General features: G+C 33.9%; 1 protein-coding gene and 1 pseudogene across 1 annotated transcript; both read right to left on the bottom strand.

The window, feature by feature from the left end:
* LOC111411296 overlaps positions 1 to 24,592 on the bottom strand; it is a 67,696-nt pseudogene that overhangs the window by 13,602 nt on the left and 29,502 nt on the right.
* Positions 2,216 to 6,697, bottom strand: LOC111410283 (terpene synthase 10-like). The gene is made up of 8 exons (XM_023040547.1): positions 6,442 to 6,697; positions 6,099 to 6,366; positions 5,516 to 5,764; positions 5,326 to 5,443; positions 5,032 to 5,250; positions 3,305 to 3,443; positions 2,705 to 2,953; positions 2,216 to 2,577 (listed from the first exon to the last, which is right to left on the bottom strand). Exons 1-8 carry the CDS (start codon positions 6,610 to 6,612, stop codon positions 2,281 to 2,283), a joined length of 1,710 nt encoding a protein of 569 aa, XP_022896315.1. The 5' UTR covers positions 6,613 to 6,697; the 3' UTR covers positions 2,216 to 2,280.

The raw sequence follows: 24,592 nt of genomic DNA on the forward strand, positions 1-24,592 counted from the left end.
AAACTCAAGTCAAATTAATATCCACTTCAATAATAAGTGTCTGAGTTTAAACATTTAAACGAGTGCTATGAAATCAAAATCACTTGTGATGCAAAACATAATTGTAATGTTGTGTTGCTCATTGGACTGTTTTCATCCAAAATAGACACAAAATTCCTTGAAAATTACTTCTTTAAATCCTAGTCTAATGAGCGAAACACAACGGCTTTGCCCCCGACGTATGGTCCATTTTAGTCAAATTTCATCGTTTAGGGTTTCAAAAATGATTTTTTTCACATATTTTAAATGATATGTTAAATTTAATTAAATTAGGATTTTAATTCCATTTAGGATTACATTATCTTTAATTCTTATCATTATCTGAAGTAAGTCATTATCTAGAAGTTTAGTTATTATCCATATTTTAATTATTGCTTTAAATATAAGTTGGAAGCCTTAATGGTCTTAATTGAATTTAATTATAATAAAGAGCTTTGAGAAGTTTCTCAAAATTATTCCATCTTTCTTAACATTCGTGAGCGAATCAACAAGTTTGAATTTTTTGTGAGTTTTTGTTCTTCCCTATAAGCTTCCGCTACGTCAACATGTCAAACACTAGCTTATTAATGCCATCTCATAATTCTTATAACTACTGTCAATGACATAAACAACAACACCTAAACAAAATCGTAAACTTTAGTAATTGATATGGAAGGATTGTCTTAACTGAAATATCTTTGTAAGTCTGCCGACAATCTATGCTAAAAGGGAGTTACTAAAATATCACATTTTGAGAGTTTGATGACCAGAAAAGTTTGTTAACCCGTTTAGAAATTATATAAATACAAAAATGATGAATACTAACTTCACGTATCAATGTTCCATGCTAGTCATCTCATCCAAGACACATGAGAGCATACTTGAGATTGAAGACCAAGAGTTGAGGCATCACATGGAATTGATCCATAATCTCCATTGCCTCCTCCTCCTTGTCCTTCCAATTGTCTCCCATGTCTCTCCCCTCTCTATTTCTTGATATCGCTTTTTTTGTGACATTATTTTGTATTTAAGATCTGTTTGCCAAGCTAAATGGTTAATCTCCTTTTACAAGATAAAGAAAGTTATAAAATTTGAGAAATTGTCGCATATGGTCACTAACCTTAGTCTACCTTGTGGAAATGGTTTATAATATGTTTCTTGGCACAAACGTCACCGACCAATGTGTTTTAGTGCTATTTTGGTCCTTTTTATGAAAAAGACCAAAATGCACTTAAATTTTTATTAGAAAAAATTGCAGTTGGGTTCCTAAACTTTGCAAAAAGGTGCAAATGGCTACTTTACCGTATCTTCTTATAAAATAAATTAAAGGAAACTAACAAGATCATTTTTGTTCCGATTTAAAACTTTATTGATCAAATTGATTATATGCGTGAACAATTTTTTTTTTTGTGTATATTTTACAAAACTATTATGAACTAATTTAAGTTTAAACTTGTACTTAATTAACTATAGCATGTTAAAGAAAATTATTGGCTGTATTATTAAGTAATTACGCTGTTTTAGAATTTAAACTTTTATTTTATATTTATAACAAAAAGATAATAGAAAACAACATTTTATCACGAAGACAAATCCGTGAGGATTAAGCGGGTAGATGCTCTCAAAATGACAAAGCAGTCGGCGGTTGGGTGATTATAAAAAATAGACTTGTGTTATATCACCAAATTACAAGGTAGTGAACTACATGTTCAAATAAATGAATTTCGTATCTTAACATTTAATTGAGCCAAAGATTAAACGTTATTTATTGTCATGTGTACAAGTTAATTAACATCAATATTGTTACACAGAATTATTCTTTCAAATTAGGCGAAACTGTTTTTAGCAATTGTTAGGCTTTATTTATTATTTTTGTTGAAGGGTCAAATAACTGGAGTCATGGTTTTATTGTTTGCTATTTATTTGGCATTATTACATATGTTAGTGGGTTAGTGCAATTAGTGGGAATTATCTTGTATATTATATCTATAACTATATTTAAAGAGTGTCAAATTGATGAAGAAAGGTTCGATGAATTAATTATTTTTGCGAAGGTAGGGTTTGTATTTGAATGTCCATTGGCTCCTCGAATTCATATATATTACGAGGTGTATATAAAAGGTCTGAATTTGCTCCAATTGTTTCAATTTTTTTGTAACAAACATGGATTACATGTTATGTTTGGCCACGACATCATAGTTAATATACAGTGTAACTTGCAAGTGTGAAAACAACATTCCTACCACAAATGAATTTCGAACTCTACTTGAGGGGAATGGGCTCAAATATTAATGCTAAAATGCGATCTTTAGTTTCACGATTTTGAATTCCATGTCCATCTCCATACTGGTACATGTATTGTGCCATTCGAGCAAGATTCACTGCAATTTCAATGAATTTTTGTGAGAATGGACAATTTGCATCTCGATCTTTGTTAATCTTTTTCCAAGTCTCGCATATCAAAAACCTTATGTGTTTGCGTGACTCATCTTCGGAAGCACCAGTTTCATTCGTGTAACATTGTATTGATTTAGGAACATCGCCTCTTTCCAATTCATCCTGAATTAGTAAAGCATAAAAAAACCCCTTTAGTTGAAAGGGTTAATTTTGAATTCCTATTGTCTCATTGATTTCATTAACCAAAAATGTCGTAAACATGAAATGAAATGGCTTGATGCATACGTACCGATGATGTTGCTAAATCATCTGCAAGCCTTAAAATCGTAGCCGACCAGCGAACTATATCAGGATCTTTCTCTAAGCACTGAATGGCTTCTTTCTCTATTGGATTGGTAACAGAGAAAAAAGAATTTGACAGTATTACATGAGCTGATATTGAAATCAATGCATTTTCCATATACTCTTCCATTGTTGGGGTGTATCCACTAAAGCACCATTTTGCCTCTTGTAAGTATGCTTTGCATAAATCTATCCACTGTGACATTGATTTGACATGCTTATTGTAAATATCTTAGATAGGAAAATTTTAAGGATATTTAAAACATGAAGAGAAAGTTCGACTGGTTGTTGTTAAAGTATAAAACTTGAGATTGCTTAGCATAGAAACAATACTACTCAATATAAGGCTCGTCATTTAAGCTACCCCTCTTAATTATTATTGATCTTTTAAGATATAAGCCTAGGATCCAGAAAGTTATTATACAAGATTTTTGACAATAGAATGAACAAGATTTTTTTTTCTTCTTTAATATTATTTGGTGTTATCTAATGTCCATGATAATACACATGCTAATAAGGATATAGTCTTGAAGAAAACTTTTAATACCACTTTTCTTAAATATGGAATAATTACGATCCCTTTTTCTTTGAGAACGCCGTAAGCCATTTCATTGACGATGTTGTTGAGTGCTAGATAGAAAATTTGCATGTAATCTGGAAGTTGCTCGATTGCATTGACGTCCCATCTGTAAAGTTCCAAGAAGAAATAATTGTAAGAGCCACAAAGAGAAAGGAGGCTTAAAAAGAAACATTTGGAGTGTAAGTATTATGCCCTAAGTCAAATCAATTTTGGGCATAAATACTTTTGATATATATTTAATGCAATTTAATGGCAGATCTATTATTTAATTAATAGACAATTAAATAAATAATAGAGTCCGAAGATTCAAATCTCCGTAATTTGTTAATCACAAGGAGTTGTGATTGTAAGATGCAGATTACATCTGATTGAATCTTAAATCATCCATGTTTGTAAGTAATAACGAGATACGGATATCATTATTACGGATATACCATCACGTGTGACATTTCTTACTTGTGAAGTAAGTAGCTGATCTCACAAGCTAAAGTGTGGTGATACTTAAATGAACACGTGAATGTTTTGTTATAAAACAAAACATTGGATACCCGTCGAGAAATTACACATGGATAACTATCTGAGTGTCAGTGGTTAATCTCTAACGTTCGGTAGTGGAATTGGTCATTTGACTTGAGGTCGTCATGGTACCTTATATAAGGACAATCATACTTTTGCTGTGTTGGATGTTGCTCTAAAAAGGGCCGCTAATACGACATCATTTGGGTACGTCAAGAATCGTATGAAGGTTGTGATTGATCAATAAAGGATTCGTCACTCTTAGATAGTAGGAGATTATGATCTGCGTTTCATTCAATTAAGTCGATGATGAAATCCTTGGCTAAGGTGTACTCATAAGTCGAAAAGGAGTTTTCAACTTATATTGACTTAATAGTAGAGTGAAAGATATGATCGATGATCAAAATTGACACAATTCTATATCTCGTAATTGATCGGATCATATTGACGAAGGGATTATAGTTTCACGGTAAACGAACGAATTTGATTTTTGTCATACTACGTGACATTTTCCGTCACATATTTTGCCCTGACACATTGCTAGATATCAATCAGGGACGGTGAGTGTGAATTGACGATAAATTAAAAGGATGTGTTAATTTATCAATTTTGATTTAATCAAAATAATATTTCACATCGTTAGACATCGTGGTCGGGAACCTAATGGGTCGCACACAAAAGAGAATTGGAAGATTGTAAATTGCCAATTGGTTAATTTAACAATCGTTGGATAAATTAATTAATTGGATTTGTTATTTATATTCCCGAATTAATTAATTGGATTAATTAATTCACGGACCGGTTTAATTAAATGGATTAATTAAACATTGGACCGGACCGGGCCGAGCCCGTTTGGATTTATATAAATACATGACTAGGGTTTGAAGTCCATAAGGTTTTCATTATTCTTGCTGGCACAAGAGAGAAAACCCTGGTAGCTACAATCTTGTTCTCTGTGTGGATTACCGTTGGAAGCTGGACAATTGGACAGCTGTGGATAGCGAATCAAGATTACTGGAACGAAAGGAATAGTAAAGAAGTTTGCAGATCTGAAAAAGGTACAATCTTTTCATAATTTCTATCTAAACACAAAGACGATTCTTGGTGGGAATTGAAAATTATTTTAAATTCCGCTGTGCATGTATAAGTAGATTCCCAACATGGAGGACGTTGCTAACCTTTCAATGATGAATGTAAAAAGTTCCAATTCTTCTAACGTACCATATACATCATATATATCATCCGTAACTGTAATAAAAATATTTACTTTGGTTGCATCTATTGGAGAAATTCCATATTGTGGTTCAAATAGTACTCCAATACTCCAGAAGAAACTTTCCACCAGCCTATCCCTAGCAAATGGCAACTTTTCGGCAAGGCATGTTCTCTTCCACCACCTATTCATATATAGAAACAAAGGATGGTAAGGTTAGGATCTTAAAATACGATATATTTAGCGCACTTGGCAATACCTGGAGACATATTTTAGTTCCTCAAGATATTTTGCTTGAAATGTGTTGAAATCCAGTTTTGCAAGTTGGAGAAGAATTGGATTCATGTCTGGGCTCTTGTCATATTTGTTTATGAACCGCCCGTTGAATGAATTAAATAAATGTGTACTCTCCTAATAGATTAAACTTTTAGACGAAATAGTTCAACACTACCTTGCTTCAGCCTGAGGTATGGTCCAGTGCAGTGGAATCCCCAAGGCATGGTGCACCAATGGATCACAATGAATGTCGTCAACACTTTTATCCTCGAGATGTTTGATAGTGAATTCTCTTGCCATTTCCAGAGTACTCTCACCTTCTATTGACAAGAAAGAAGCTTCATCCAGTTGTAATAATCCCTTTGTATCATTACATGAGCTTGGCTTGAAATCACCCTTCTCATTCTTGATATAAAATCTATCTGAAATCAGTCAAGCTTTTCGAAATGTTAAGTGCGAAAAAAGTGCGAGAAAGTGATGCAAAAAATAAAACCTTAATTTCTACTTAGGAGAGCAATAATAAACAACAAAGTTGATCTCACTCCTCTCACCCACACAAAATACTAAGATCTTTTGTATAGTGGACTATCAGGGAAATCTAATACATTTAGGAAATATACAATATACCCCTGAAAAAATAATACATCTACGCTCTATTCTATAAGTGTGCATTATGATTAGGCTACAAGGAATCTGATAATAAGAAATCATAAATCAATAGAATAAATAAAGGATATTAAGTTGTTTTATGTTCACCTTGAGAGACATTAAAGCCATGTTGTCTTAGTAGTCTAAATTCCAAAGCAGTAGCATATAAATCCTTGATCTTTGGCTCATTATTTTTGCTATATTTTCTGTTTCTGAAAGCCAATATATGCTCAATTTCATCCTCGAAATGGTAAGATATTCCCAGCCTCTCCAAGTTATCAATTAATTCCACCCGTTCCAGTGGTTCCATCGTTTCATCAAGCATCATCTTCACTTGCATCTTCAGCTCAGAAGCCCTTGTTATGTATCTCTCTCCCTACATTATCCATATCATTTTTTGTCAGTCCTTACAATAGATGTAGAAAAAAATTCTTCAGATGATGATAATTACCGTGTATTCACTATTTAAGGACTGAATATAATCGAATTCCCATATGGGGGGCTTGTACTTTCCTGATCGCCTAATCACGATCTGATTACAAGGTGCGGTGGCAAGAATTCGATATTGTACAGCATTAGAAGCAAGGCTAGCAGTAGTTGTACCGAAAGCAAAACAGATCATTTTGGAAGCTCTATTTTGAACGAGCAAACAGAAATCGGCCTTAGAATTTGCTTGTAGATAATCTCTTTCTAAAACTATATATATATATATATATATAGATGATCAAACGAGCACAGCTGCTTAGCTTAGATCCACCAATTAATTGGTGTGCCATATCATCGTTGCTTAATATAAGTTAAGCATTGGTGCTCAATAGATTATACATATACACGCACACAAACAAAGATAGAGAATAATATACGCACACATTTGGTAAAAATTAAAATTCAGATTTTAATCTTTATCAAATTCAATATTTAATTTTAACCACATATGCCATGGATTCAATAACTTTCTAACCACAAGTTTCATCAACTATTATCAAAATTTACTAAAAATCAGGCTAGTGTTTGATTACCAATTTTAGTAAAATACATTTTTGTCTCTTTTTTTTTTCAATCACATACTCTTTATTAAAATAATATTACAAGCAAATCAAGAACTTTTACTTCTTTTTAACCACAAATTGGGTAATTAACACAAAACACTTACTTTTTAATGTTATTATGCAAAACGTCCATATCTTTCATTTTTTTTTGGTACTTTTATCCTTATCTTCAACTTTTATTACAAAAATCATCGTTTTCATCAAATTTCTAGTGTAAAATGACAAATACACCTCATATTTAAATAAAACCATAAAAAGGAAAGAAAAGTTAAAGAATAAAATGTAATCATACTCTCAAACTTTTTTAAAAAGTGCAAATGAGTTCAAATAAATTATTAAAGGGGTAATTAGCACAAAACATCATTACTTTTCATTTTTATTGTGCAAAACGTCTCTACCTTTCATTATTTTGACATTTTTCATCCTTATTTCATATTTCATTGCGAAAATTGTCCATATTCTCAATTAAAAGCTGTAAAATAACAAATATACATTCATCTTTAAATGAACAAAAATTTAAAAAAATAAAGACAAATAAAGAACAAATAGCAATTATATTTCCAAAATTTTCAAAAAAGTACAAATAAAAATTTCATATAAAAAATTAAAAAAGAAAGTCATTTTTACTTTGTAATTATTTATTTGAAATTTATTTGTATTTTTTTTTTTGAAAAAATTGGGAGTATAGTTGCAATTTGTCCTTTATTTTCTCTTTATTTTTGTTTATTTAAAGAGAAGGGTATATTTGTCATTTTACAACTTTTAATTAGGAAAATGGATGAAAATAATGATTTTTGAAATGAAATATAAAAATAAGGGTGAAAATGTCAAAAAAGAAAGGTAGGGACATTTTGAACAATAATAATGAAAGGTATGGACGTTTTGTACTACTTACCATTTTAATAATTTATTTGAACTCATTTACAATTTTTAAAAAAGTTTGGAGGTATGATTGCAATTTATTCTTTAACTTTTCTTTTTTATGGTTTTATTTAAATAAGGGGTATATTTATCATTTTATAAGAGAAATATGTTTAAAAAAATAATTTCTGCAATAAAATGTGAAGGTAATGGTAAAAGTGCCAAAAAATAAAAGGTAAGGACGTTGCACAATAATATTGAAAGGTAATGACGTTTTGTGCTAATTACTCCCACACATTCTTCAACAATCCACTATTCCAAAATACATTTTTTAGGAAGAATGTGGTTCAAATACACCCCTGATTTTAATCCTCAAAAATCATGGGCATAATAGGATTAAAAATAGGAATGAAAAATTATTTCTATCACAACTCAGGCCATATCGCCCACTCGAATCAGAATCCCACCACGTAGACTAGGTAAGACTTAAAAATCCCCAAGTTTTCATCAAGATTTTTCATAATAATTTTTTTTTCATTTTTACAGCGAATGGTAAATAAATTGAATGAATTTATTAGTTGTGATAGAACTTGAATTTATAATTTATTCAAGTTACTTATGTACCCAAACAGGATCAAGTCGAAAGTAGTTCATTACAAGAAAATTTCTTTTTTTACAATGAAAAATTTAAAAGAAAAAAACTTCATGCGTAAAAACGCTTTAAAAATTTTTCATTGATAGGTCCGATTTGCAATCCATATTTGTCGACAATCTTTTACGCTCCATTAGTGAATGCATAAGTAACAAGAAATGGATCATTCCATTTAGGTTGTAACTTGCTTCCTATTTTTCTCGTGATTATGATTGGCCTGCATACGGGAAATACCATATCTCCAACTTGAAACGATCTTGGTCACGCCTTTTTGTTGAAGGACTTCGCCACTCAAGCTTGATAGCACTCCGGTACATTTGTGCTTCTAACATTTTCTCATCCAAAGCTTTTAGCTCTTCCAATCAAAGACGGACATCTTCTTCAATTGTTAAACCTTCTTGAATGGCAATTCGAAGTAATGGGATTTGACACTCTAGAGGAAGTACAGCTTCCCACCCCATATTCTAAAGCGTAAAAGGAATCAACCTTTTTTAGCAAACTGTATAGTATTTTGTTGAACGCCTTTGCCAATCCGTTACCTGCTGCATTGTACATGGACGAGTTATACTGTTTGAACCCAAACTTAGCACATAAATTGTTTATGTGGCTATTGCAAAATGGTTTTCCATTATTAGTTATGATGTGTCTGGAGACACCATATCAATAAATGATTTGGATACGAATAAAATTTGCAACATTTTCTTTCTTTACTTAATGGTACGGCTTCGGCTCATGTAGAGAAGTAGTAAGTCCAGACGAGGATGTATGCATGCCATGTTGAAGACTTTGGAGTTATAGGTCCAATTACATCAAGACCCCATACAACAAACGGCCATGAAGCTACTGTAGGATGTAATGGTTCCGGAGGTTGATGGATAAAATTTGCATGGACTTGGCAAGCTTCACATTTTCTTGCATAATCCATGGAGTCTTGTACCATAGTTGGCCAGTAATACCCCCATCCTCTTTATTTGAAAATGGAGTTTGGGTCCAGACTGATGGGTACCACAAATTCCAAAGTGGGCTTCTTCCACGACCTGTGTTGTTTCATCATTACTTAGGCATCAAAGGAAAACTCCATCAAATGATCGTCAATAAAGTATTTCATTATAAAAGATAAAGAGAAAGGCACGCCTCTTAATTTCAATTTTTCACTGTGGATTATCTGGTAGTTTTTGATGTTGAAGGAAATCGATTGTTGGCTGTCTCCAATCTTTTCTTTCTTCATCTTCGAGTACTTCGACATTATTGTTTCCTTCCAAATTACTGGGTAGCAACGATGGAAGCACCCATCTTTGAGCAATTGATATGGAGTGAGAGAAATCTTCATCCAACCTAGCTAAAATAGCAGTCAAATTAGCTAAGGCATCAGCTTCCCTGTTTTCACTTCTTGGGACGAATTTGATTTTTATCGAATCAAATCGTCTCATAAGCATTGATGCATATTCATTACATGGCTTCACGTCTAAATTATGGACTTCATAGTCAGCTAAAAGTTGGTTGATTATCAATTTTGAATCTCCAAAGACTTCTAGCTAGTGGATATCCATATCTAATGCTGCTTTTAAGCCAATGATAAGATCTTGATATTCTGCCACATTGTTTGAACATTCCTGTATTAAGGTAAAAGAGTAGGACATGACAAGATCATGGGGAGTGACAAAGGCTACTCCTGCTCTAGCACTATAACTTCGGGCTGCCCCGTCGAAGTATAGCCTCCATGATGGTATAACTTTGGTAAATAGAACTTTTTCATCAAGAAGGTCTTCTTGAAGTTTACATTCTGCTGGAATTGGGTGGTTAGCAAAGAAATTTGCCAAAGCTTGTCTCTTAATGGCCTTTTATGGGATGAATTTGATATCGAACTCAAACAATAGCAGTGCCCATTTTCCAATCCTTCCAGAAAGAATCGGTCTGGACATTATGTACTTCAATGGATCAATCTTTGAAACAAGATTGATTGTGTGTGATAAAATATAATGCCTCAACTTTTTAGCTGTGAAGATTAACACAAGACATATTTTTCAATAGGCAAATACTTCATTTTAGCATCTACCAGTGTCCGACTCAAGTAATAGAGTGCATTTTCTTTTCCTTCATTGTTGACTTGGACAAGAAGTGCTCCTAGAGAATATTCTTGTGCTGCAACATAAAGAGCTAGTGGCTTCCCTAGGACTAAAGCTGTGAGTATCGGTGGACGAGACAAATATGCTTAATACTTTGGAAAGCATTTTGACAAGTGTCATCCCATTCAAATTGTACATCTTTTTTCACCAATTATTGAATGGATGATATCGTCTGACAAGGTTAGAGATAAATCTTCGAATGTATGCAAGTTTTCCTTGGAGACTCTTCAACTCACGTACATTTCTTGGCTCTGGCATTTTGATTATGGCGTCAATTTTTGATTGATCAGTTTCATTGCCTCGATGTCAAACAACGAAGCCGAGAAATTTTCTAGAGGTGACGCCAAATGCACATTTCAATGGATTCATCTTCAGTTGATGTCTTTGAAGTCTTTTAAAAACATCATATAAATCTTGTAAATGATCGCCACGTCTATTTGTTTTAACAACAAGATCATCTACATAACATTCTATAGTCTTACGCAACATGTCATCGAAAATCTTTTGCATTGTCCGGTGGTAGGTTGCCCCCGCATTTTTCAATCCAAAAGGCATAACTTTGTAACAATATGCCTTTAGGGATACAAAATGATGTGAGCTCCTCCTCTTTTGGGTTCATCCGTATCTGGTTGTATCTGAAAAATCCGTCCATTAAAGATAAGACTTCATATCCAGTAGTTGCATCCACCATCAACTCTGTTATCGAAAATGGAAAATCATCTTTCGGACATGCTTGATTTAGATCCCGGAAGTCAACACAAATTCTTAATTGCCGGTTCTTCTTTTTGACAGGAACAATGTTCGCAATCCATGTTGGGTATTTCACTTCGCGCATGAATCCAACTTCAATAAGTTTGTTGCTTCCACTTCTATTTGAGGGATTAGTTCTGGTCGAAATCTTCTTTGAGGTTGCTTGATCGGTTGAACTCCATGTCTTACTGCAAGGTGATGCACTGCAACCTTAGGATCTAACCCCAGCATTTTCTTGTAAGACCATGCAAACATGTCTTTGTATTCTTGAAGCAAATTAATGTACTCGGATTCCTCTTCTTGACTGAGAAGGGTACTTACAAATATTGATCTCGGGTCTTCTTCGATCCCTAAGTTCAATTTTTTCAAATCATCCACAGTAGCTTGTCCCCTTTCTTTAAAGGTAAATGGGACTAGTTCAGGTCATCAATTGTGACAGAACTTTCAGACTCGGAGTCTGAATTGGGAGCTTCTTTAAAATCTATGTGATTGATAGAAATTTCTTCCTCATCTTCATTATCCTTTAGGGATGAGTGAACTTTTTGATGTCTCCATCTTCTTCTTGACCGTGGTTTTGGACGTGGATCAAAAGTTTTAATTCCAAGTCGAGAAAATGTAGATTGCCTTTGGGATGACATTTGGGGAGCTTCTACATTCCTATCAATCTGGGTAGAAGAAGAAGAATATTTATTTAATCTTTGGAAGAAAGAAACTTTACCTTTTACGTCGACCACTAAAGAAGGTTCTCTTTTTAACCTTTTAAACCTCGAAACTCTAACATTCTCATTTTCAATTCGATTGAACACTGAAGGTCTCGGTTGTTCTGATTGCTCTTCTGTAACTTCATAAATTTGAACCATGATAGCGTTTGAGGAAACCTTCTTGACCTTAATCTTCCTTGGTGGATTAGGATCATATCCCAAACCATACCTGGGTCGAGACTTCAGGGCTCCGTCAGAATTAGAAGGGACACACCCACCTGAAAGGACAGCGTCAAGATCACCTAATTTACAAGACTTTCCTTTTTCAAACCTAACATTTTCAAACAACTTTTTGACTTGAGGATTGTAACATCCTTTGAAAGTTTGTTTTGATTCAACAACTCCTTGTTTGGACGAGCTGGAAATACAAAACTTTGATATGTCTGGAACGGATGTTGAAGCCTCTGATGTAGGTTTGTGTTCATCTAGGACCGCCATGAGTTGATGGGGCAGAAGTAATTTTGGAATACTAGGTATTGAAAGAGTTAATTCTTTTCTCAATAACTTAACATCAGTTGATTCAATTGGAGGTTTTTTGCTTTTAGAGGATCCTTCGGATGTAAATTTTGACTTGCCTTTGATAAGTTGATGAGATTGAGCAGCACTAAACATATCATGATCATTTGCATCTTCTTTGATTTTGAATCCAGACATGGTCAACCCTGCAGAATTATACTCTTCATCTTCCATGTAGAATTTAGCATTAGCAAAACGAGATTCTTCTTCAAGGAATGGTTTAGACTCAGCTTCCACGCATTAGAAGGCCGACCACTACATAAGTCACCATTAGTCTAGGAGAGAAGCAAGCAAGCTACCTTTCTTTGATCCATCTTCCCGGGTCGGGATGGGATAAGGGCTATTCTTTTTTCTAAGGTAATGCTAGGTTTTGAGGAGGAGACTGAGTCTATGTTCTTCTCCACCTCGACTATATTTGAAGCATTGGTGCCAAGTGAAAAGTACCACTTTAGTTTCACATAGCCAAACACGTCCAAAGAATAACTCGTATGATGTTTTAACATCAATGACATGGAAGAGAGCTGAGGAGACTAACTCTCATATTTGCAGCTTTAAGCGAATCATATCAATTGCTTGCTGACCTTTCTGATTAAATCCTTGAATCATGATTTTGCTTCTGGAAAAATCACCAACATCAATTTCAACCTTCTTCATTGTTTTAACAGACATAATATTCATAGCAGATAGGGCTGGGCAAATCTCCCGAACCGACCGAACCGAACTGAACCGAACCCGACGTTTCTTATCAAATTAAATACCCGAAGGGGTATCTGAATTGAGAACCGACGGATACGGTTCGATTCTCGGTTCTAGACTAAGAACCGAATAACCGAATCTTTCTAATTTTTTTTATATTGAATAAATCAAATTATTCTAATTTTAATTTTTCCTAAATAAATTAACAAATTAACAATTTCTAAATCCAAAATTTTGGCGCAATAATTTATTTCATTTCTAATTTTTTTTATTTTTGGCCCAATTACCCATTTTATTGTTTCATTTCTTAGCCCAACAAGATCTAATCCACTAAATAACCATAAACACCTACACTATAGTTTCATTTCACTCTCACAGTCTCGCTGACATTCCAAAACCTATACAATCGTCGACCGGCTCTGTGACCACCGACCGAAACATTGACTGTAGCGATCATTTGAACAAAGTAGTCTACTAATCTCTGACATTCCAAAACCATTGAATGTGTCATTAGTTGTATTTATATAATGTTGTTATAAATATTAAAAAAATTAATTATAGTACAGAACCGAACGAAATCGAATCCGAATGGTTCCATAATTATATTTGGATCTAACGGTCCCATTTACTAGATACCCAAAAATTTTGGTTCAGTTCGATTCTCTTTAGAACCGAACTGACCCGCACCCACCCCTAATAGCAGATCCACAATTGATCATTATGCGATTTATCTTGCATTCTCGAATATAACCACTGACATACAATGGTCTATTATGAAGACGAGAACCCAGTTGTAAATGTTCATCGTCGAATGTTATGGCGGCCATACAGTTTTGAGCAGTTGTGGATCCAATATGTTCTAGAACTTTGCCTTCGTATTATTCCGGATCGATTAAAGCTGCGACCAAAGCCATCCAATCATCGAAAGGAAAACTAAGAGACTCTATAGACTAGTATTGGCAGGAATATTATTGAGCCGTAAGATAGTTTTCTTCTGTTTTGAAGTTTGTTCGGATGCATTTTTCATCTCATTTTTCTTCTCCACATTAATAACATTGAAGATAAAATATTCTTTATCAAAGAAATCCTTAGGGAAATAATCACCTAAGATTGGCAATCTGAGAGGAACGCGTGAAGCAACTTCTACCACCATTGATTTAGTGAATCCTCTTAATTTGGCTTTAGACCTTCTTCGGTTGTTCCTTGGTCTTGATCTTTTGTCACAAACATTAGAACTTAGGAGTTGTGGAGCCTTTCGACGATATCTTTTCACACGGGTCCATGCCCTCTGATCTTCTTCTAGTATTTTCTCTTTATTGGGTTGAATTTTCGTATCCAATTCCTCTAGCTCTGTTCCTACAAAAGACGTAGAAGGTAATATTTTATCTGTTTTGCTTGACATTCGATATTTCTCTTTCTTGTTTATGAAGGCGGACCAGCCGTCACTGATCTTGTCTTCAGATTTTGAATCAGAATCCCAAACATCCAAGTCACCTGTCATAATTTCATAAAAGATTTGACGATTGGGAACGCTTGGTCCATCCATCCTTGGATAGATATAATTGATAGTGACTTCTCCATCTACCTCAAACTCCACTGAGCTGGCTCCTTCTGGAAGTTGAGGTCGAAACTCCTCAACTGAGAATTTATAGGCATCGTATACATTAGAAAATATTTGTTTCTTCCCTACAATGGGAATTGGATAAAATGATTCAAATGAAACCATCTAGCAAGCGGCTGTTGGATTCTATCCGATTTAAAGTTTGATCTTATTTTCTTTATCCAGACGAACAATAAGAACTTTTAAGATTAAACATTTTTTACTAGGTGGCTAATGATTCTGTGAAATTTACAGTATTTAGGATGGTCGATCTTACCAGCTTCCTCGGGTCTTTTTAGTACTAGAAGTTCGATTATTTTCTGTTCAAGGAGCTGATCTAAAATTCCAAAAACTTTTGAATTTGAGAATGGGTACTCTTTTCCTTCAAGTTCCTTTAGAGTCACATGACCTCTGCTTTGGACTTGTCCTTTGTTAGGTCTAAATTTTGGCTTCAGTTTTGGGCTCGAGCCTGACCCTGGAAGGCTATCTTTGCAGGAATAGTAGAAATCACCATAGCCTCTTTGGATTTACTTACCTTGATGTCCTTCTTTATTTTCTTCTTAGGATCTTTCTTATCACGTAGATCACTTGGTAAGTAACTCCCATGCCTTGCAATTTGGAGCTCTAGGTCATAAACACGTGTTGCTAATTCTTCAAATGATTGAGGCATATTTGCTTGGGGATTATAGAGTAATCCCTAATGCATACTTGTACACACATGTCGATGGAAGATGCTTCGCTTATTCGTTCTTTGTAATTAAGCACGATGTTCCTCCAGCATTTAATGTACTCTACAATAGGCTCTTCCTTGCTCTGTTTTGTTCGAGCAAGTTCTGGAAGGCTAACAATTCGTCGGGTGCTGTAGAAAGGTGTTAGAAACTCTCTCTCGAGCTGATCCCAACTATCAATTGACCTGCTAGAAAGTCGGTGTACCATTCATATGCGGCACCTTTGAGGAAGCATACGAACTACTTTACTGTGGTGTCATTGTAAGTGACTGCATTATTACACGTCTCAATGAAATGAGCAACATGTTGCTTTGGGTTGCCCTTTCTATCTAAGCATAGAAATTTTGGAGGTTGGTAACTGAGTGGTATCTTTATTTCATTGATTCAACGACTATAGGGCTTAGCATACAACAGTGAAGATTCCAACGAACCACCGTACTGGGCATGAATGGTGTCCGCAATCATATGTTGAAGTTGTTGGATGGATAGATAGCCAACGAAGAGTTGAGTGGTGTCATGCAACACGTTTTGGATAACTGTCTGATTGTGTATGTCTTGCTTTTGTTGGCGCTCTTGGACTTTTAACTCTTTGGCCTTGGAAGATCCTGAATTTTCCTGGTCTTCTTTAATCGGTGGATTTTGCAACTCTAGCCTGTGTATGAGTGCAGCAATCTGTGCATCTTTGTCTTCCAACAACTTTGTTAGTTTTTCAATGGTTAAAGCCATTTGTTGAATTCAGTCATTTGAGCCCGATGCCGCTTTTGTGACCATCACTGGCTCAAGTGATTTTTCAGATGATGCATCATCTTCCCACTTTTGCTGAGAAGTGGCATGAGGGGACCCAGACAAGGATCTACCACTGGAGATGCGCCCGAACGAGAACTTTTCGTTGAACTCATGGTCTTTTCTGTCGAATGGGAGTCTGGCTTCTTGAAGACAATTTTCATTTTGCTTTTGTTGGAGAACTTCTTCAGTGGTGTGACTAAAGTTTTCCCAATTTTTGTTTGGGCCCTGATCGCGTGGAAGAATTCAGCAAGTGCCTCTTTGAGATAAGTCATTGTTTGTTTCGCCTTTTCGTCTGCCATTGCTGAAAGACGTCTAGAACGAGAAAAAATGTATTGGAGGCAAAAAAACACTTCTCGGAGAGGATTTTGAGTGCAAGAACGTAGATTTACACGAAGAGCTTCAAGATTTTATAACCCGGTGATGCTTTTTATCCAAAATATGATGTATTCTTTTATTTTAACCATGTTAGGTTATATTTTCATGTGCTAGGAGATCGATGTACTATGTAATTTGATCTTTAATTTTCTAGTTTTGCAATTTGACATTAAGACATATTTCTATTATTTTGAATGATTTATATGCAATTATTGTTTCCGCAATTAAGGGTCTGTAATTGTGTGAGTTTGGGTGATTTATTCTTGCATTCGAGAGAATTGGAATAGGTTCTACATAATATAAATCATTGCAGGGTCCGATAGGGGATAGAAATATACCGCTATGCCCTACGTGAATCTTTAAGTGTTTATAAAATCGCATGCATTTTTACATATGCACTTGCCATAGAAATATAGGCCGGTGGTATGTGGAAATAGACTCGATACATCTCGAGAGAGAGTATTGGATAGACTTAGAAACATTGATTCGTTACAATTGAAGTGTGTTGTCACATTGTGAAACTAGGGTTTTAAAGTGATAATTGCATGGGAAATCATGATTCTAGTGTATTTAATTTCTATTGATTACAACAAAAACGTGTATTCTCAACATTTGATCTCATTCTAGAGTGTTAAAAATATTTTTTTACATATTTAATTTAATTCAATCATAAAAATTGCATAATTAGAGTTTTCTTTCCAAAATTAGGGTTTTAATTAGGTTCACATTTACTTTAGTAATTTAGTTTCGGTTAAGGCGACGATAGGTAAAATTGAACTAATCGATCTATGTGGGATGATATTCGGACTCATTTAATCCACTTTATTACTTGTTAACGAACCGTACACTTGTTATAGTTTTAAATCGAAAGAAATAATTTCGTGAACAAAAAGCTTTGAATTTTAATGTCAAATCAGTCAGTGAGAAAAGATTGCTTCAATTGAATGAACTTAATGAGCTCTGCCTTAATTTATATGAGATTGTTTGAATTTATAAGGAGAAGACAAAGAAATGAAATGACCAAAACATTGTGAAGTGGGAGTTCTTTGTTGGGCAACAAATTTTTCTTTACAATTCTCTACTCCAATTGTTCCGTCGAGATGACCGAGTCCTTTCACCGTCGCTAAAATTTATCCACATGGAGTGGTTGAACTTCATCATGAGGAAAAGGAGAACTTCAAGTTTAATGGGCAACGATTGAAACCATACTTTGGAGTGATTTTTCGAAGGAGAGGTCATCCATTCCTTTTGCAATTCGGAATGAACAAGGCTTGTAGTCGAGCTAGGGACTATAACCCAGCACTTGTTGGGAGGCAACCCAACTTTCTTATCCTTAAACTTTTTGTTATGTTACTTGTGATTAATACTTTTGTTATTACATTTTGAATTAATACCATTCTTTTGTAAGTCGAATTTTTTGAAGTCCTATCCACCCATGGATCTTAAAAAGCTTGGGGTTGTACACTAAGTCATGACACAAAAAGTCATCAATAACATCATTCAACAAACACCTAATCGGAGAAGTTTCGTCAACCCCCTTTACTTATTTTGTATTATTTTTTTACACATTGAGGACAATGTGCAAGTTAAGTTTGGGAGTGTTGATGGGATAATGTGCTTATATTGGTGTTAATACTGACGTGTTGGATAGCTTTTCGACTTTTGATGATTTAATATGATGTTTAAAGTTGTTGTTAATTCATAAGTTGTGTCCAATCATGTTATTTGCCTCGATCTTGAAATTCGCTTGTCCATGTGAGATATACCACTTTGAGCACACTATTCACGATTGGATGTTGTCTAGATTAGGAAATGGTTGATTGATGGAGAGATTTTTGAATTCGTTGAACTAGGTTCTGATTAGTGCAGAAATTTTTGTTAATCATATATTCATTTAACTTTCACTTAACCATATTGTGAGATAAGTTTGGGGATGGTCGAGCAGGTGAATGATATTATTTAGAAGTGTGTTGATTCCATGCATGTTGAAAATATTTGTGTGGAGTGTCTTTTGCCAAGTATAAGCTAGGTAATGACCATATGCTAGGAACGGATGTAGTAAATAAAATGCATTGTGAAACAAGAAACCATTATGCTTGAAAATGACAATCCGCAGTTACTTAATAGCCTCCAAACATTAAATAATCGTAAGTCAATAAATGAAAAATTGGTTTCTTAACTTGAACAGTGGAACTGGACAAATTGATAACAACTTAATGAAGTTGGTAAATATACTCAAGAACCAGTCCAGTTGGCAAAGATAACTTAATACTTGAATTGCTTAGGCCCCATTTGGGATAGATTGTTTTGGTGGATATGAGAGAGAGAGAGAGAGAGAGAGAGAAATTAAGCTTATTATTAGTTCAAGAATAGAAGGCAATATTCTTAATCAATTCACTATATGATACAGATAATGAATATTTAAACATGAGTATAAAATCATCTCTGAATACATTTAAGGATCCAATGAAATTCAATCTTCATTGGTAAGAAAACAGCTTAAAACTTGGAATATTTGGTTTTATCAAAGTTAATGGAACCTTATTCAAAAAATAAAAAGATTTACATGGTTAAGCAAAAAAGAAGCCATAATGAAACATGTTATACATGGACTCAAACGTTTATTGAAATTACTTAATTTTGATTGTAAATAACTTAGTCATTTCTACGTGGGGGACAGCAAAGAAATAAATTACTTTGAAACTTATTTACTTTTATGTTAACATACTTTTGAAGAATTTTATCTAAGCAAAACTTATATTCAGATTTTAGGGATCAATATTTTCTCATCCAACGGCCCCATTATTTCATCAAGTGTCATCTGCACTTCAGCTAAAAAGCCCGCTTTACATTATGTTTCTCCATTCATTATTCACATTATTTTTTAAGTTGATAAGTTTACATGCTTATCTATATTTTTAAATTAATTTAAGAGTTTATTAATTGAGTGAATTGTTACTCACTGTATGTTGTATTTGACTTTAACAAGCTAAATCTCCGATTGGGAGATAAATAAAGCAAAATAAATTGATTTGGAGTGTTAGACGAAGGTGGGAAAGCATTGGGTCTCCACTGGACGGACTTGAAGAGCTAATTGGAAATTTTCACAAAATTTGAGGATTAAAGTAAAGGGCAAAAGAAGTTTAGAGATCAAAGCTACAAAATTAGGAAAGATTACAGTTCTCTAACTTTGGTGGGAGCCCTCAAAATACCCAGATGAATTCAAAGTCCCTGTCGCCCACGAAGCTAAAGTTGCAGGCCTCGTACAGAATATTCTGGTTCAAGTTTTACACTACCCTCGAAATTTTGGAGATAATTTTAGTATTTGGGACAACTTCAAGACAAAACAAAACCCCGTGGATTCGGGAAAAAGTGCCTTTAAGGTAGCGGACCTCCATTACGTTTAGAAAACAAGTTATAACTATATTTATCACCCTGAAAATCTTTAACTCTAGTCATAGTCCACTTACAAACCAGGCAGTCCATAGTGTTCGTATATTGGATTCCCAATAGACAAATTCGAAAGGGTAAATTGTTTCTGAGCCTTCGATCGAGGATACGTTGATTTCTAGTGGATAGACTGATAAAGTGTTTAAGATTGACTCAATCTGTTGTTGTATATATTTTTATTTTTATTGTTGCCACAAACCTCAAAGTCATTTCATAGCCTATGAATGGTGTTAGTAGGATGCCGACGCTAGCAAGCACACGTTGGAGCCATGGACCAATGAGATATGCCACTGAAAATTTATTGTCTGCGTGTTTCCGTCTCATCTATATGTTGCAATTCATCCACCAAAACTTCAAAATTCACTTCATCGGGAGGATTGGAGAAGCCTACTACTTCGTGGGGAGAGACTCTATTGGCAATAAACACATTCCAGCTTTCAAGACCTAATTTTTAAGAATTGATTAATATATAGTCATTATTTTGATAATCAAATACAAAAAACATTGAAGTTAAAAATTTGTGAAAATTTCAGAATTTCTTGGGCTTGAAAAGTTTCATTCGATCCTTCTTGATCTTAGACTAAGGGTGTGTCTTCAATTGAGAGATGAATTTTAAAAATCCTTTTAAATTCAAGTGTCCTCAACTGAGATTTTAATGGATTTTAATGAAATTCAATGAAATTCTTTAAAGTTTAAGTATCTTCAATAATTAGTGTATTTATAAAGATTTCATTAACAGAGGAATTTTAAAATATTTAGATCGATTTTACACTTAAAAATATATATGACCAAATCTTTTGAAATTTTACCGTATTTGATGAAATTCTTATTGAATTTGCGGAAATCCATTCAAATCCACGAAATTCATTAGAACATATAATCTTTTAAAATACATCAAAATCTTAGTTGAGGACATTCCCGTAAATGGGTGATGTCTATGTCAACTTTTTCTTGTCTTTTACATTTTCAATATGTTTCTTGGCTAGATTATTTGTTAGGGCGAACGATATAGGTAACTTCGGTATAGTTAATTGATTTCTATTCATATTTTAATTATTTATTTTGGATATTTGTTTTGTAAATTGTGGCATGATTGATTTATTTTCATTATTGAGAATAAGAGTTGAATCACATGATATTTGATTGAATTTACGATCGAGAGATTGCATGTTGAACACATAATCTTACTATTCATAAATTTGTAGCTTAGTTTTATTGCCACAAAGATAATTAGTAGTTGCTAACCTGCAGACAAGAAGCAAAATAAATAGGACAGTACACATTGATTGAGAATTATTAATCATTTCAATAATACACTTAAATAATTGCATTATGATTCATTCGTTATTTTTTTAAATAATCCAATGTGATTAGCCTTGAGTGAAGAGAGAAGAGCAAGACGTAGTCAAAAGAGTAATGTTCTTCAGTACCATTGGAAAATTATTGTCTTCACATTAAGCTATGTATGGTGCACCAGATTATGTCATATAAAGAATTTAGTGTAAAATTATAATGATACTACGAGGTAAATGATATTATGGTTGATTAAGGTGAATATTAATCTTTAATTTTTCATTCGAAAAATAGTCATTTGCGCTATCAACCATATAATATAGTACCGAGGTTGGAGGTAACTTTAGGCCACATAAAAAGAGAGATAAAATGATGGTTCAAAGATTAGTATCATTCTTTATCCACCATAATACACTCCACCCAGTAATATTCATTATCATTTATACTAATAATTTATTTTGTTTACTCCGGTGCACCAAACATGACCATAATATTCCATAAGGTTTAGTATTTATGCTATGGTTATGCATTGTTATCCACAGTTATTTTTTATGAAAGTTAATAATATATTGGATTGTTTTCCAATCGTTGATCCTACTTGGTATTGATTATGAATCAACAAGTTAGTTGATATTGTGTTATATTGCTGCGTCATAGATTAAAATGCCCAGTGAAGAAAGAAACTAGGATGCTTCACAATGATAGGGGATAAAAATTGTTTTCTCAGCTGGCACTCGACAAACTGATAACAAAGCCCCCATTTGGAAAAAATTTTAAATCATTTATAATCGTCAAACGTCATTTTCAATCACACATATCAATTGACCTGCAATTAGTATCTACTCATTCACTAATAATTCCTGTCTATTTATAAATGAAACGGTTTATAAATTCTTCCCCAATGAACAAGTTGAAAAAGTTACTCTACACATAAAAACAACAATTAAAGTAATCAAACTGGAAGGTTCAAGAATATAAGGTAATATTTATTATAATTGACTATCAAAATAATCATAATCAGGATCATGACCTTTTTATCAAAATAAGTGAACCTTTTTACTTAAAGTTTTTCGTCGAATGAGACCTAGAACCGAACGATGTCTATCAAAGAAAAGAGCGAGAGGGGCTAACTAGACGGCTGTCAACATCTCATCAGAATAAACATAACTTTGTTCAAAATCTTGGTAAACTCTTCCGTTGATGTTTTCAATTTTGTGTATCATCTGAATAATAAACCACACCAAGAGCAGGAATGCTACAGATTTTGAAAAGATTAAAAAAAAAAGAAAAGAAAAAAAAAAGAAAAAAGAAGGTTCTAACAACTATAGTCCAAAAAACTCTTTCAGCAAAGTTTTTCCTGATGGAGCTTAAAGCAAAAATTTAGTGATTTGCTCCCATAGCATCAGAACCATTTTGAAGGTTTGATATCAATTACGTGAACTGTTCGATAAATAAGGAAGAAAGTGAAGTTATTGTAAGTGTTATGCTCTAAATCCAATCGATTTAGGTTGTAAACACTTTTAATATGTTTAATGTATTTTATTTTGGCAAGATCTATTATTTATTTAAATTAATTTTCTAATAAATAATATTAAATAATAGAGTTCGAAAATTCAAATTTAAGTGATTTGTTAATCACATGGAATTGTGATTGTCAGATACAAATTACATATGATTGGATCTTGAATAATCCATGGTCGTAAGTAATAACGAGATACGGATATCGTTATTACAGATAGACCATCACGTGTGGCATTTCTTACTTGTGAAGTAAGTAGTTGATCTTGATCTCACAAGCTAAAGTGTGGTGACACTTAAATGAACACGTGGATGTTTTGTTATAAAACAAAATATTGGAGACCCGCTAAGAGATTCCACATGGATAACTATCTGAGTATCAGTGGTTAATCTCTAACGTTCGGTAGTGAAATTGGTCCTTTGACTTGAGGTCATCATAGGACCTTATATGAGGACAGTCATGCTTTAATGGTATTGGATGTTGCTCTACCAAGGACTACTAATACGGCATCGTTCAAGTATGTCAAGAACCATATGAAGGTTGTGAATGATCAAGAAAGGATTCGTCACTCTTAGTAAGAGATTGTGATCTGCATTTCGTTCAATTAAGTCAATAACGAAATCCTTGGCCGAGGTATGCACATAAGTCGAAAAGGAGTTTTCGCCTCATATTGACTTAATAGTAGAATGAAAGATATGATCGATAATCGAGATTGACACACTTCCATATCTCGTAATTGATCGTGAAAAACCTATCGTTCGACCCAACTAACACCTAGAGGGGGGGTGAATAGGTGTTCTTGCGGAATTAAAAACTTTTTGAATAATTCATGCAACAAGTCACACAAATTATAATTTGTCCAGATTAATTCACGTGCTTTATCTACCTATGTTAGATTACCATTGACAAGTAAATAAATTAAAGCGGTAAAAACACAATAAACATGTTGACGGAGAAACCCAACTGGGTAAAAACTCCGGGCACAAGCCAGTAGAGATTCACTATTGTAGAAACCAACTTACAGCACGCTAGACATCATTGACACTCTCAATTTTCTGACCTCCTTGCTATATGAACTCAAGACCCTCCTGGATTTTGTAGATCCGTGCTAAATCCCAGCCTTGTATAATTTCTACCTCCCGTGAATCGCCAAGCACTCCAGCTCTTCAAGCAAATCCTTCCCGGATCTTCAAACTGATGATCTTCTGGAAGTTTAATTGGAGTGGTGAGACAGGTGTTTTAGTGTTTATGGATTTGATGTTTTTACTCAACAAGCCAAGGATTGGTATGAGAACAATGAAGGATTTCTTTGGCTTTTGATCCTTGGAGAGAATGATTTGGATTTTTGGTTGCCAAGGAATTGAAAGAATATTCAAAGTGTTTTCAATGTGAATTTTCGGGTTAATGAACACGAATGGGACGTTTGGTATATATAGAGGT

Source organism: Olea europaea, chromosome 15 (genome assembly GCF_002742605.1).
Source record: "Olea europaea var. sylvestris chromosome 15, O_europaea_v1, whole genome shotgun sequence".
NCBI lineage: Eukaryota > Viridiplantae > Streptophyta > Magnoliopsida > Lamiales > Oleaceae > Olea > Olea europaea.

What these genes read in the sequence shown, in the direction of transcription:
- LOC111410283 (XM_023040547.1), bottom strand. Translation starts at nt 6,612, where the DNA reads ATGATCTGTTTTGCTTTCGGTACAACTACTGCTAGCCTTGCTTCTAAT. An exon ending in TGGCTTTAATGTCTCTCAAG is followed by an intron (nt 5,765 to 6,098) that starts GTGAACATAAAA and finishes GACTGATTTCAG; the next exon opens with ATAGATTTTATATCAAGAAT. An exon ending in TTTACATTCATCATTGAAAG is followed by an intron (nt 3,444 to 5,031) that starts GTTAGCAACGTC and finishes GGAACTTTACAG; the next exon opens with ATGGGACGTCAATGCAATCG.